General features: G+C 38.9%; 3 protein-coding genes and 1 pseudogene across 3 annotated transcripts in view; 2 read left to right on the top strand and 2 right to left on the bottom strand.

Moving 5' to 3' along the window:
* The window catches only part of LOC144647823 (small ribosomal subunit protein uS11), a 121,317-nt gene extending 110,846 nt beyond the window's left edge, over positions 1–10,471 (bottom strand). The window contains exon 1 of the mRNA XM_078507537.1: positions 10,468–10,471. The gene's annotated coding sequence lies outside the window, so the exon portion shown is untranslated. The remainder of the gene's footprint in view (positions 1–10,467) is intronic.
* Positions 1–13,031, top strand: part of LOC144647806 (histamine H2 receptor-like) — an 88,392-nt gene that overhangs the window by 36,703 nt on the left and 38,658 nt on the right. The gene's annotated exons all lie outside the window — the stretch shown is intronic.
* Positions 7,744–10,193, top strand: LOC144648943 (cyclic GMP-AMP synthase-like receptor 1). Its single transcript, XM_078508396.1, has one exon. It carries the CDS (start codon positions 7,768–7,770, stop codon positions 8,947–8,949), a length of 1,182 nt encoding a protein of 393 aa, XP_078364522.1. The 5' UTR covers positions 7,744–7,767; the 3' UTR covers positions 8,950–10,193.
* LOC144648642 (cyclic GMP-AMP synthase-like receptor 1) lies at positions 10,337–11,701 on the bottom strand (annotated as a pseudogene).

Raw genomic sequence — 13,031 nt, 5'->3', positions numbered from 1 at the left:
AAAATCGCCTATAGTACCACCTGTCATAGCATTTGGCTTTTTCGAAGAAAGCTCAACTGTGAGAAATAAATACCATACAAATAGCGTACTTTGCATGCTCAGATGTTAAATAAGAAACAGGACAAAATATATATTTTCTAACGGGGTAAATAACTCCGGTAAAGATATACGCCTTTTTTTAGGTAGCTTTTTCTTATATAAAAAAAAAAGTAACGCAGAAGTAGAAGTTTGTTTTCAGATCTTGCAGTTAATAAATCCTAAAAGAATTGTCAGTATTTGTTTTCTTTTTCTTTACAGTGTGAATTTACATATTCCTTCAACCACAAAATTCAGCAGGGAGAGCTTTGTGTTTACAAGGTAAGATAAATACTTTCATTTCATGCCAACTTTATTTTCGTTATTTGTTCAAACAGTTTTTACCATAGCCGGATATATACTTTCTGTTAGAAAGAACAATGTTATGCTGCTAAGAATTTTACAAAATGCAAAGTCAATTTAAAAATTTCAATACCAAGAAAAGTATAAAATGTAACACAAGCATGGGACAAAGAAAACATTTTGAGTCCCTAGCTAGCTGACGGGAATCGAACCCATGGCCTCCCAGATATACTACATATTTTTAACGGTTGCTGCTACAGCAATGGTATCAAAAAATTCCCAATCGTAGCTAAACAAGTTGTGGCTATTTTCATGACGTCACTGGTTACCTTAGCAACAGTACAACCTGTTAAAACACGCTTAATTTCCCCTTTAAGCGCTTGTAACTCAAAAACGAGCCCTGTGTCCTCCATTTTTTATTACTGAGTAATTGATCATCATGTTAAGATACAACTTTTTGCAAGTTAGAAAAATTTCTCCTGAGCGGTTTCAGAGCCACCTTAACTTTTCGAAACAAACAGCTGGAAATGCTGGAAACCGTTGTGAGCCTCCTTAAACTCTCTTCTAACAAACGTATTTTAAAACCGCTGATTTGAATAATTTTAAAATTTTTGAAGTGCTACTATGATGAAATTCGCGTCTGTCCTATCGACGCCGTTTTCAAAAAACTAACAAACTGTATGAGGAGTGATGACGCCATTTACTGCACTAAATCAAATATGAAGAGATATCTCAACCAATTTGTATCGGAAATTTTTTATTCTTTGTAGTAACTTTCTACTAGTTGTGTTCCATAAGGAGGCCTCCAATCACTTAAAGGTGGCTTTAAGGAGGGTTCTTTAAAGTTTAAGTTATCGTATCAGTGTAGAACTTTAAATGAACATTTTAAAAAAATCACAGTTGTCTTATCGTCTTTTCCCGTCATTTTTTGGTGATTAGAAAATATAAGCTGAAGTTCAATGGCTAACGACATCAGTAACAGCAGCTACGAGAAGATGATGGCTCGCCTTCCTGCATCAGACTGCATTCCATGGCTTGTTTTTGCAATCATTGAATGTCTGGCCATAGTCATCCTTAATATCATCACGATTATTGTATTTGTGAAGCAGCGCCAGCTACGGCGCCGGAGTACATACTTGATTATCCACCTGGCGATAGTCGACCTCTTAGCTGGAGCAGTCTCAGGACCTGTGATCATTGAATTGGATTGGGGGCAATACTGTTATTTATGGGGGTATAATAATAAGATATATTTTGGATTACGTAGCTTGTTTCCCTTAACTTCCCTTGTTAACCTCGCCTTTATTTCTTTAGAAAGACTCCATGCAACATTTTTTCCATTTAAGCATCGTTTCATTAAGAAACGAATCTATGTAGCAATAATTATTGTCATATGGCTAATAACTACCTCCAGGGAATCTGTTCAAGTTGTGTTATACGAAAAACGAGGCGTGGATCTCAATCTTGCAATACTAGTGGACAGTTTAACTATTTTGTCATATTGGTCAATTTCTCTTCTTGTTATTTGTGTTTCTTATATTTCTATATTTTTCAAAGTCCGATGCAGTCCTCATCCTCAACACCATGGTGCAGCCAACAGAGAAAGAAAATTGACCAGTACCTTGGTTTTAGTTACGCTTGCATCCGAATTGAGTTGGCTGCCATTTACAATTTTCGAAGGCATGTCTTATTTTCATAACAAGACAATCGCAAACCTTTCCTTGCCGTCATACATTCACACAAGAATAGCACTGGCTGCAATAGCTGCAGCTAATTCCTTGGTAAATCCCATTGTCTATGCCTTGAGGATGCCGGAATACAGGAGAGGTGTAGCTAAAATCTTTTTCAAAACTCCAGTCCATATAAACCGAGGTGATTTGCCACTTGGGAATATGTAGCGCAGACAATGGGCCTAACAGTAAAGGGTGTCTGCAAGTGGTCATTTGGTATCCGTTTAGGAAACTGCATACGTAGTACGAAAGGAGCGTTAATAAGGATTTTAGGTGCATGGATCACCATATATGTTTTTTTCGCGAGGACAAAATTAATTATTTTCCTGATAGTTTTTTGTAAATGTTTTAAAAACGTTATATATACCTTACTGCAGCCAAACATGTCCACACAAACAAACAATTTATTTATAAAGCGAAGTAAAGTTGAACACGATGAAAATGTGGAAAATGTGAAAATGTGCTGGGCTTTGTATCCACTTAATTCGAGAAAGGTTGTCGGAAAAAAGCACAAAAGTGCACACGACAAGACCGTGAGGTGATGTGAGTATTCACATATTGGCCTGGTGGAAATGTACAAGTTTGTATTTTTGCACGTAAAGATTTTGTTTTTCCTCTCACGAGGCCTTTTTCTGTAGCTTTACTTTTTCTGCCGCATGTCTTTGAGTTTTAAAAATTATTCTAAAATTCAGCGTAGCTAAAAGTACCTTGTTTCCACAAATCTGAAGAGAAAGAAAACGTGGGAATTCGCGTTTGTCATTTTGCCATCATATTAGTATTCAGCACGTGCAGTAGCTTTCTACTTCCACCCATACTACCTTTCTGTCTTGTCACGTGCACTTTTGTGTTTTTTCCGAAAACCTTTCTTGAATTAGCTGTATGACGCAGCCTTTAAGACGTTTAGACTTTGAAATCGTTTTCCAAGAAGTAACACGTAAATTAATCAAGTTCGACGTTGAGTTGACGTACTGTACAAGCTTTGTGATTTTTCATTTTTTGAGTTTCTGTGTGCCGCGACTGAATTATATTTAGAAATCTAGTGTAAATATTTTTCAACATAAATTTATTTAAATTGACTGTCCAAACAAGCTGTTTGTAAAGGATAGGGTCGCATATTCTTCTGAAAATTTACAATCCAACTGAAGATACTTTCCCGGGGGCGACTCCCATATAGGAAGGGCGGGGATGCTCGTCGTCTCGCTTAAGGGTGTAAATTTCGAACTTTTGGTCTCACTTAGGGTGCCCTGGGCAAAACCCCAATATTTTTAGCCGTCAAGGTCTTGTTCAGGGTTGCGCATGAAGGAATATTCAAATATAAATTCTATTCATAATATTTTGGTATCTTTTTGGGCTCAAAAAAAGCTTGAGCCACGCCCAGATTGGTCTCTTTTAGTTTTTTTTTGCAAAAGTTCCGACAAGCATTTCCCCTTTTTATTTGAGAGTCCTCCCTGGGGATACTTTATTATATTGTAAAGCTTTGTATGACTCCAAAGGTGTTGGACAAAAAACTGCTTACAATTTGATGTCAAAGTGGGTCGTACAACCATTCTTTGCACTTGAGTCTGGTCTGGTTGTACTAATAGGCTCCCAAAAGGCCTGTCAGCAAACACAAACAAACACGGTTTTTTTGCAAATGCCTTGAAAACAACTCCACGCTTTTTCGATTCTTTGTTTTTGTTGTCGCGAAAACAGTCGCGACTACTTTTAAACATTTTTAATTTTTTATACTGTCATATTAAAGGGGCTATGTCACGGTACTTAAGGTAATTTTTTTTAATTTCGTTAATTAAGAGCTCTAAACTTCAAATTGGCAGAGCAAACGTCTTTTATTGAAAAAATCACGGTCACATAACAAACAAGGATGATTTTCGAGCATTGCAAATAACTCTTTCATACAAATTCAGATAAACTTAAAAAAATTCGGGCCAACGTTTTTCAAGTTTTCCTGAACGCAATCCGTTTTTATGTACTCGAATTTTGCCCATCCATGCCCCTTTTCGGCTTTTCTGTGTTTCTTTTGAGTTCTTCTACAGTTGTAAGCCGTTATTTTGACATTTTAGTTAATTCTATGACCAGTGCCGAAATTGCCTCAAAATGTGTAGAGAAAGAGTAAAGTACAGTAGTAAAGTAAAGTCTATAGTGGCCGATTGCCAGAGTTTACAAGAGAGGCCGGAAGAACGCAAGGTGCACTCTTTTGAACAACAGCTGAACCAAGCTGCAGTTATCCCTCTTCGTGGCACGGAATAAAGATATGAAAAAGTCATGTCAGCACTATCCAACTAGACACAGTCAAACGTGATTGACTACTGACTAATGTGACGCACCCTTGTTTTAACTGGTCGATTTTAGTAACCTCAGTCGTTAATGGCCCTTTATGGATTCTAAATTGATCACTTGTAAATATATCCTTTATAGAAAAGTACACAGTCATGAAATTACAGAGATATTTAGTTGTAGCTTCACTTTTCCTTAGCTAGTGAACATCTTAACGTAAAATTTCAAGAGAGCCTTTCGTATAATTCCCTTAACCTCATTTCAGCATTGTGCATTTTGATTTATTTTAGTTGTTATGAATACAAAAGAATATTGACATCCTATACTCACCAAGGGCGAATAGAATAATTATAGTACCCCTATGATATGTCCAGAAGCATAATCCACGTTACAGTACATCTTCGATTCGACATTAATAAGACTTGATAGATATACTGCTCCATTTATAACTGTAATTTCAATTGCATTGTGTTTCGCTAGCTGCGGTTGTAGATCATTGTACCGTTAAAGGCTCGACGTTTGTGATCGCAAGATATTTAATCCGTTTATTCACAACGTTGAAGTGACTTCGAAAGCTAAAATAATTAACAAATAGTTACAAATCAAAGTAACAACTGCGACTAGAATGAAAACATTAGCAAGGCACAGGGGGCCCTCACATCAGATAAGAGGATAAATAAAAATAAAACTTTACCAGCTTTTGTTGCGACTTTGTTTCTTTATACGCGGTCTGCAAGTTGGTGGTCTGGAGCCGAATAAATTATACGCGGTCAGCCGGAACGAGGAGACTGGAACCGAAAAATCTTCGGAAACCCTCGTAACTCTTAGTTTATGACAAGGGGTGAAACTTAAAATGACAGCCTTCAAATTTGACATGAATTCGCATCCAAATATCTGTCTGAATTTTTCCATACTTACTCAGCAGACAGGAGAAAGGTTGAACTTGATATCCGTGGGCTTAATTTGCCCAAATGTTTGTAAGGTATACAATATTTTGGCGTCGTTTTAAAATCTTTGATTTGGTTGCATCTTCCTACCAGTTGGGGGTCACGGAAGTAAGAATGATCGACTGAATATTTAATTTCGTTCTCAGATAAGATTTGTGAAATATGTAAAAAAAAAAAAAAATGCACGTGTAGAACGGTGGGTGCTAATAAAACCTTTTGCTAGGCGACGTTCTCGTTGCCGATGAAACACATCGGCCTCGGACTAGATCTGTTTATTTTTTACCATTATGTTATTTTGAATTTGCTTGTCGAGGAAAACACCGCCTTTTCCCAAATTTCTCGTCAATAACCCGAAACAAGAATTGCAAATCAGCAGGTCGAAGAACAAAAGGCGTAATTAGCTGAACACTGCCTGCACGTTCTATGCAAAACAACAAGGAGAATGGATAAATTCAGGCTATACTTTTAAACAACGTGTTATTTTACAGAAGTTCTTATTTGGATTTGAACACCGCTTTTAGTATCCGGCTACAGGGAGGTACTGAACCGACAGACCAAATGAATGCCTTCAAACAATAGCATGATAGACTAGTTTCTTTCATTTTTTTTAAACTTTACGCTTCTTTCAATTCAAGGCCGCCGCCGAATTTCCTTTAACAGCTTTACGCAAACTATATATGAGGATTTTAAGACATTTAGAATTTTGGGGTGGTATTTTGACTATTTCTGAGAACTCGGGAAGATATTAGGCCATTTTGCATGCATTGCTGTCTCTTCCACAAGATACATTTTTACTTCCGGTTGTAAGATGGTATTCAACTTCCGTGAACCCCAACTGGCAGAAAGATCGAACCATGAAAGCTGAGAGTTTCACCCCTTGTCACTATATAGCAATTTGGTGGCCGCAATGCATCCGAAACGACACAATTTCCCAAGTAACAGGCGTAAAGAAGATCAGTGATGAAATCCGAAGGAGAAGATGGAATTGGATTGGCCACGTGCTCAGAAAGGAGAGGAATGATGACTGCATGGTGGCGATGGAGTGGCAACCTGAAGGGAAGAGAAAAGTGGGACGACCTAAAACCACTTGGAGAAGGACGGTGAAAAAAGAATGCAGACAAAAGGGGTGGTCCAGCTGGTCGGAAGTCAGGGGCGCAGCGCAAGACAGGGCTAGTTGGCGAGAGACAGTTACAGCCTTATGCGCCTCATGGCGCGAAGAGAACTAACTAACTCACTATATAGCACTCGTAGGTTGATCGGATGTCGTCCCGAGAATTAATATTTACAAATGTTTCGACCGTCCCAGACCCCACACTTTTCTCGATTCCAGACCTTCAACCTGCTAGACCGAGTATTAAAAATTCAAAATGGCCGATAAAACGCAAAAACCGCGACGATAACAAGTAGGAATGATTTTTTATTTATTCTCAAAGCTCATGTGAGGGCTCCCTGTGTGGCAAGGTATGATAATTAATAAATAATATTTACCCGGTGGCTCGTGTAATACATAATACGCAACCCCTGGATTTTCGATCTCTTGGTCCTCTTGTAATCTCGCCGAATCACGAACTGTGGTTTCTCAACCAAATTACTTTGAAGCACTGTTATATAAATTAACGAAACACACTGTATCATAAATAAAATGTAACAAAGGAAAAATGATGTAAATACAGTCGAACACTCCGTAAAGGCCACTTTTAAATTAGCAATTACGTCGCAAAATTATTTTAAATTGTCCAGAACAATTTCCAAGTTGCAATACTAGTAGTGTCACAATAAACCAACAGTTACTCACAAAAATTGGATATGAGAAACGAAATGTTTATCGTCATAGCTGTCTTGTTCCAATGCCGTAATGGAACCGATGAAACGCTAAGAACACACACACACAAAATCCGTAGTGAGGTCGGATCATGTGAAATGATCGCTAATTAACGTAGATTAAAAATAAAAGAAAATTTCAACCCATCAACCCTAAAAGCGGTCAGGGTCGAATCCGAGAGTGTTAACTCCTTAATGGCTCCGACTAGGGTGAGTTGACTGGGAAATTTTGGTATTTTGAAAAAGTGGTCCCTTCTGAGAGGCGGTCGCACAGTTAAGTTCGACTGTTTTTTATTTGTCTTTTGTTGTGCGGGGCTAGCGCGTCAACGCCAGTTAGCTTGTCAACCTCGAAGAGAGAGGACTCTGGGAACGAGTTTGTCGGCTCGTTCCAGCCTTTCTCCGTAGGGGTTTCGTTTCATTCTCGTCCCCATAGCCCTTTCGTTTCTCTTAGCCGGCTTGGCTTGGCTTGGCTTGTTTCCTCGTGCCAAGGCCTAGCCGGCTAAGAGAAACGAAAGGGCTATGGGGACGAGAATGGTTTCGTTTTAGTGAGCTTGTTTTCTAAGAAAACCGGAAGTATCGAGCGTATGGGCCGAAACACTAATACTTCAAAGCTCAAAATGCAGCGCTTAAAGAACGACTATCTACAAAGTTTATACAAAGAAGCAGAGTTCGATAGGGAACACGAAGAAGTGAAGGAAATCGAGGAGAGAATTACAAGTCTAGTCCACGAAATCTCGGAGTACATCGGCCGCAAGGATCCACTGTTTAAGAACTTTGTCATTCCTAGCGGCAGTTATTTTGAAGATCTTAAAGTAGAAGGCCCTGATGAATTCGATTTTATGATTTGTCTGGAGAATCTTTCATTGCCTGGTGTTTGTGTTAAAAAGGATATACCGCTACGACCGGTGCCCGACCCAGGATATGTCCATGTTCAGGTTTCTAACGAGACATTGCGCCAGGTATATCGCAAACAACGCTACATTTCGAACCAAGGAAATCTCAAGCCCGATGTCCTCTTGAAAAGATTTAAAGAACTGATCGAAGAGGCGTTACGGAAAAGAAAGCGACGTAGCCACGAAAAGCTAGCAGAACGTGTCGAGGTTGAGCTTAGGAAGATCCCTATCACGATTAAAGTCCGATGGAATGGAGAAATATATACCAACTATGAAATATCAATAGATCTAACTTTATGCATCAAATTGAGCGGATGGCCGGCTGCATCCGATATACGAGGACGGCTTAATAGGGGACATCCCGGGTACGAAGTTTTTAAAGAGGCAGTTCGTGCAGGCCATCATCTTGTTGCCTCTACGATTGGAGAGTCGGGAAAACCTCGACCTTGCTGGCGGCTATCGTTTTCAGTTGCCGAGGGAATTGTTCTGAAGGGCATCTGCAAAAACCCGAGACTCATGCACAAGGTGGCACTGAAAGTTCTTAAAGTTCTGCGGAAGAAAAACGAGCACGACTTGTGCCTCTACGAAGATGCCGATGCTGGCGTTTCATACAGGATACAATGGGTTTTCCATTCGTACGTACTAAAGACAATGTTCCTTCACGAATGGTGTGAATTTCCAGAAGATTCTTACTGGAGCAAAGATAAGCTCGGGGAACGAGTCAGAGGTATTCTAGAAAGGATTCGAAACAGTCTTAAAGACAAAGACATTCGTAGTTTCTGGGTTCCAGACTACAAACTTTTTAACTTCCGTGCTAGAAAAGCAACCCAGACCAAACTTTGCGAGGAGAAACTTTCCAATCTCCTACGTAATCTAAAACTTGAGCCGCAAACTAGCAGGTGTTAACAAAGTTGCTCTCGTAAATATAGGGTATGTAAAGGTAAAGTACGCTTGAAGGGTATACAGTAAAAACCCGCGAGTAAGAACCTAAAATTTAAGAACCTGTTAGGCTAAATTTGCAAAATAGACCCCATTTGTATAAGAACCTATTTAGCCTAAAATTTGAAAACAGGTTCTTATTTTCTAAAATTAATTAAAAATGTTTACTTTTGGGAAAATAAGTTTGGACAAGGCTTTACTGTACATGTATACCATGTCATGTTCTGATCTTGAGTGATTAGTGCTTCATTTTTACATAAACACTTGTGTGGAATGCAAATTTTATACAAATAATAGGCCGAGGCGCATATCACTAAAAGTTCTTTTAGCAACAATGTAAATTTTTCCTCAGAAAATGAAAACCTACTAACAACCTAGCTAAATAGCCTAAATTTGGGTTAATTACCATTTATGTAAGAATCTGTTTAGGCTAACCTGGAAAAACGTAGGTTCTTATTTGCGGGTTTTTACTGTAGCTAAAGTGTACAAGGTCTTAGCCATTATTATTAGGTTTGTGTATTTGTTAAGTATTTGTTTTAGCGATAACTGAGGTTTGCAACAAGGATTGTTGCTTTGTATAGCAGAACGTAACCTGCCGAACGTGTTTTCAGCAGGCATTTATCATTTCTAAAATAATGGTTTTGCTTTTCAGCATTTGCTGAACAATTTTTACGGTAAGTTTTTGATCAGCACAAATTCATCCCAATAATTGTTTGCTGAGTAGGGTTAAAATTGTGGTAAGCGTATCAATTCTATATCCATTATTTTATCCTGTAAAGTTTAGTGTTGTTTCATGTTTTAATTATAAAATGCGGTTCTACATTGTTATTTGTTATTTTAATTTTGAATGAGCTATTTTATCAACCTCCCCATGAGATTACAATGGGTGATGTCAAACCTACTTCTGCTAATTAATTTTTTTCCCTATGTCAGTTTCAATTTCGATGCTTATTTGTTAACTGAAGTTTGCATTTTCGGTTTCTTATTAACATATATACCGCATGAAGATAAAACCAAAATTGCAGTAGTTATATTTGTTGGAAAAATGATTTAGTATTAAAGCCAGTCAATACCGAAAGCATCGTAATCAACGAAGCTAAACAAACTAAAGAATGTGCATTAATTAAAATACGATAAAAGGAAACAGTTTGGTTTGATGAATCAAATCTTCTGAATGAGAAGATGTAAAATACACATCCTTAATAAAAAAATATAAAAATTATTCTTAAATTCATAACTGATCTCTTAAATAAACTCGATCTATGGAAAATTTTCAGTCAAGGTTTCTGTATTTTGATAAAACTGTTTGTTTATGATGACTTCTTTTAATTCCCTTTTACATGTAAGCATTGAGCTATAACTTCTCGAAGTACCGTATTAGCGAGGAAAGTTTGTCTTCACATGTCTTTGTTCTTGTTTTTCTTCTTGCTCGAAAGTTAAACAGTTTGTAATCGGGCAGCCAAAAACTTCGAATATCCTTTCCTTGAAGGCTTTTATGGATTCTTTTTAGAATACTTTGGATGCGTTGGACAAGGCTGTTCCCTGTCCAATAAGATTCTTCAGGGCATTCAAACCACTCATGGAGAAACATCGTCTTGAGTACGTACGAATGAAAACGCCCAAGTTATTGAGTACGAGACAACCTCATAGTCAGGCTCTTCTTCGATATAAAGCTCAGACTCGTTTTTCTTCCGTACAACTTTCAATATCTTAACCGCTGCTTTATGGACGAGGTTGGAGTTCTTGCAAAGCTGTCCCAACAGAATGCCCTCCGCTCTCGAAAACGATAAACGCCAACAAGGTCTGGGCTTACCCGCCTCTCCAATGCAGGATGCAATAAGATGATACCCTGCCTGAGTCGCTTCTTGGATCAATCTCGTACCCAGGATGGCATCTGTGACAAGGATCCTTCAAGTTGGAATCTTTGGGCCATCCACTCACTCTGATACACAAGACCAAGTCAACAGAAATTTCATAGTTTCTATATTCATTTCCGTTCCAGGTAAGTTTCAGTGTAACTGGAATTTTCCTGAGCTCGGTCTCAAAGGCTGGCGCTAATTTTTCACAGAAATGCTCCTTTTTCTCTGTCAGAACTTCATCGATCAGAATCTTAAACTTCTCCAGTAGTGTCTTAGGTTTTAAGAAATTTGGCTTCTTCTTTGATGTGAATCTTCGCCGTGGCCTTTGAAAGTTAGGATCCTGTATTTGAACATGAACATAGCCCGGATCGGGAACTGATCGGAAAGGAATAGCTTTAATTTCGCAAACGTCAGGTTCGGACAGCTCTTCCAGGCAGATCATAAAATCGAACTCATTGGGCCCCTCGACTTTGAGATCCTCGTGAAAGCTTCCGCTCTGGATTACGGTGTTCTGGAAAAGCGGCTCCTTTTTGGCGATGCCTTCTGCAATTTCTTGAACCAAGTTCCTCACCGTTTCCTCTATCTCTTTCACTTCTTGGTGCTCTCTGTCAAATTCTGCCTCTTTGTATAGTTCGCGTAATCGCTGGTTTCTTATTTGCGGCATCATTTCGTCATTAGTGACAGTCGTCTTCTGCTGAATCAAGAGAGTGCACTTCCGGCTTTCTAGGAAAACGGTACAGTAACCGTGGGAAGACTGGGAAGGAGTTTCGTTTTCGTATTCTTGTTTCCAGAGCCTTTCGGTTAAAGCACAAACCGGTCACCAGAGCTGAGACGCAGTGGTGGATGGCAAAAGGATGTGACAGCTTTCCAAACGATGCAACCTCAGTCAGTCAAGCTTGACTTTTTTCGGTTTTAATGCCTCATTGCCTAGTTTGCCACCCAGCATTGACAAGCTTTGTGAATTTTGTACCATGTTATTGCATTCTCCCGTCTCTAACGGCTGCAGCAGAAAAATACCGTATTTACTCGTCTCAAGTGCGGCGCTTATTCGAGGGCGGCGCTTATTTGAGGGCGGCGCTTATTTAACATTTGGACGCCATAAAGAATTTAATCTTTTACAGTAATTGAAAATAGCGTCTTTTGATTGTCAGTCTTCGTCTCTTGCTGAAGAAAGAAGTAGCGCTAGCTGTCTTGGCAAAGTTCACGGCCATCACAACATTAACAGAGCTGCGTATTGCAAGAATGTTGGATAGAAGAACTAATGAGCGAGTGGTAAAACAATAACATTGAACTGCAAAACATCGCTTTTGATGAAAAAGAAATTTACAAGTTGGTTTTAGAGTTGCTTTGTAGTGCTGCTACTAGTTAAACGGAATTCCTCAAATAAGCTCCGCTTCGGGACTGCGGCTGCTTGTTCGGGGGCGGCGCTTATTAACTTTTTTGTCCCAAATGCGGCGCTTATTCGAGGGCGGCGCTTATTCGGGGGCGGCGCTTATTCGAGTAAATACGGTATGTAAGAAGGATTACAATTTATACAGGGGAGAAACTACTGGTGCCCCAGTAGTTTACATTGTGGTCCTAAACGAACAAATATTGTAAATAAAAAATATAAACAGAAAGAGGAGTCCATTCAGTTTAAGGTGGCGGGCTTTTTTCTATTCTTCTCTGGCATCGTTTATGGACGGCAGCCCTTCTTTTTCGAGGATGATAGTGGCAATCGCGTCAATGATGTACCATATACATGCTATATGTTGCACAGAGGTCGCCTCGATCCACTCATGTCACAGGGTCCAAAGCATTTTTACTTGGGCGTATCCCAAAGGGAGCCCAAGATTAAAATTGCCCTTCGAATTTAAATTTTTCATTCATAACTTACCGTAATGATTCGATTTAGCGCCCGGGGCGCTTATTTACTTTTGGCATTTCAAGGGAGGGCGCTTATTCGAGACAGGGCGCTTATTCGGGACAGGGCGCTAATTTAATTTTTTGAGAAACAACTAAGTGTTCAAAACAAAACTTGCAATAATTGTTGTTTTAAATAACAATAACAGAAACTGTAACCGTAACAAATTGCTGAAGGTTCACTTACTTCAAAAAGAATTGTTTATTTAAGCAGTAAATATATACATGTATGGTACGGTGAATGTTCATGAGTTTATCTATTCGACGTTGATGACTTCAGTAGTGGCA

This window comes from Oculina patagonica, chromosome 4 (assembly GCF_052425735.1).
Source record: "Oculina patagonica isolate OP01 chromosome 4, crgOcupat, whole genome shotgun sequence".
Lineage (NCBI taxonomy): Eukaryota > Metazoa > Cnidaria > Anthozoa > Scleractinia > Oculinidae > Oculina > Oculina patagonica.
Note: the sequence above shows the minus strand (reverse complement) of the source record. Positions and strands in the feature narration are given on the sequence as shown.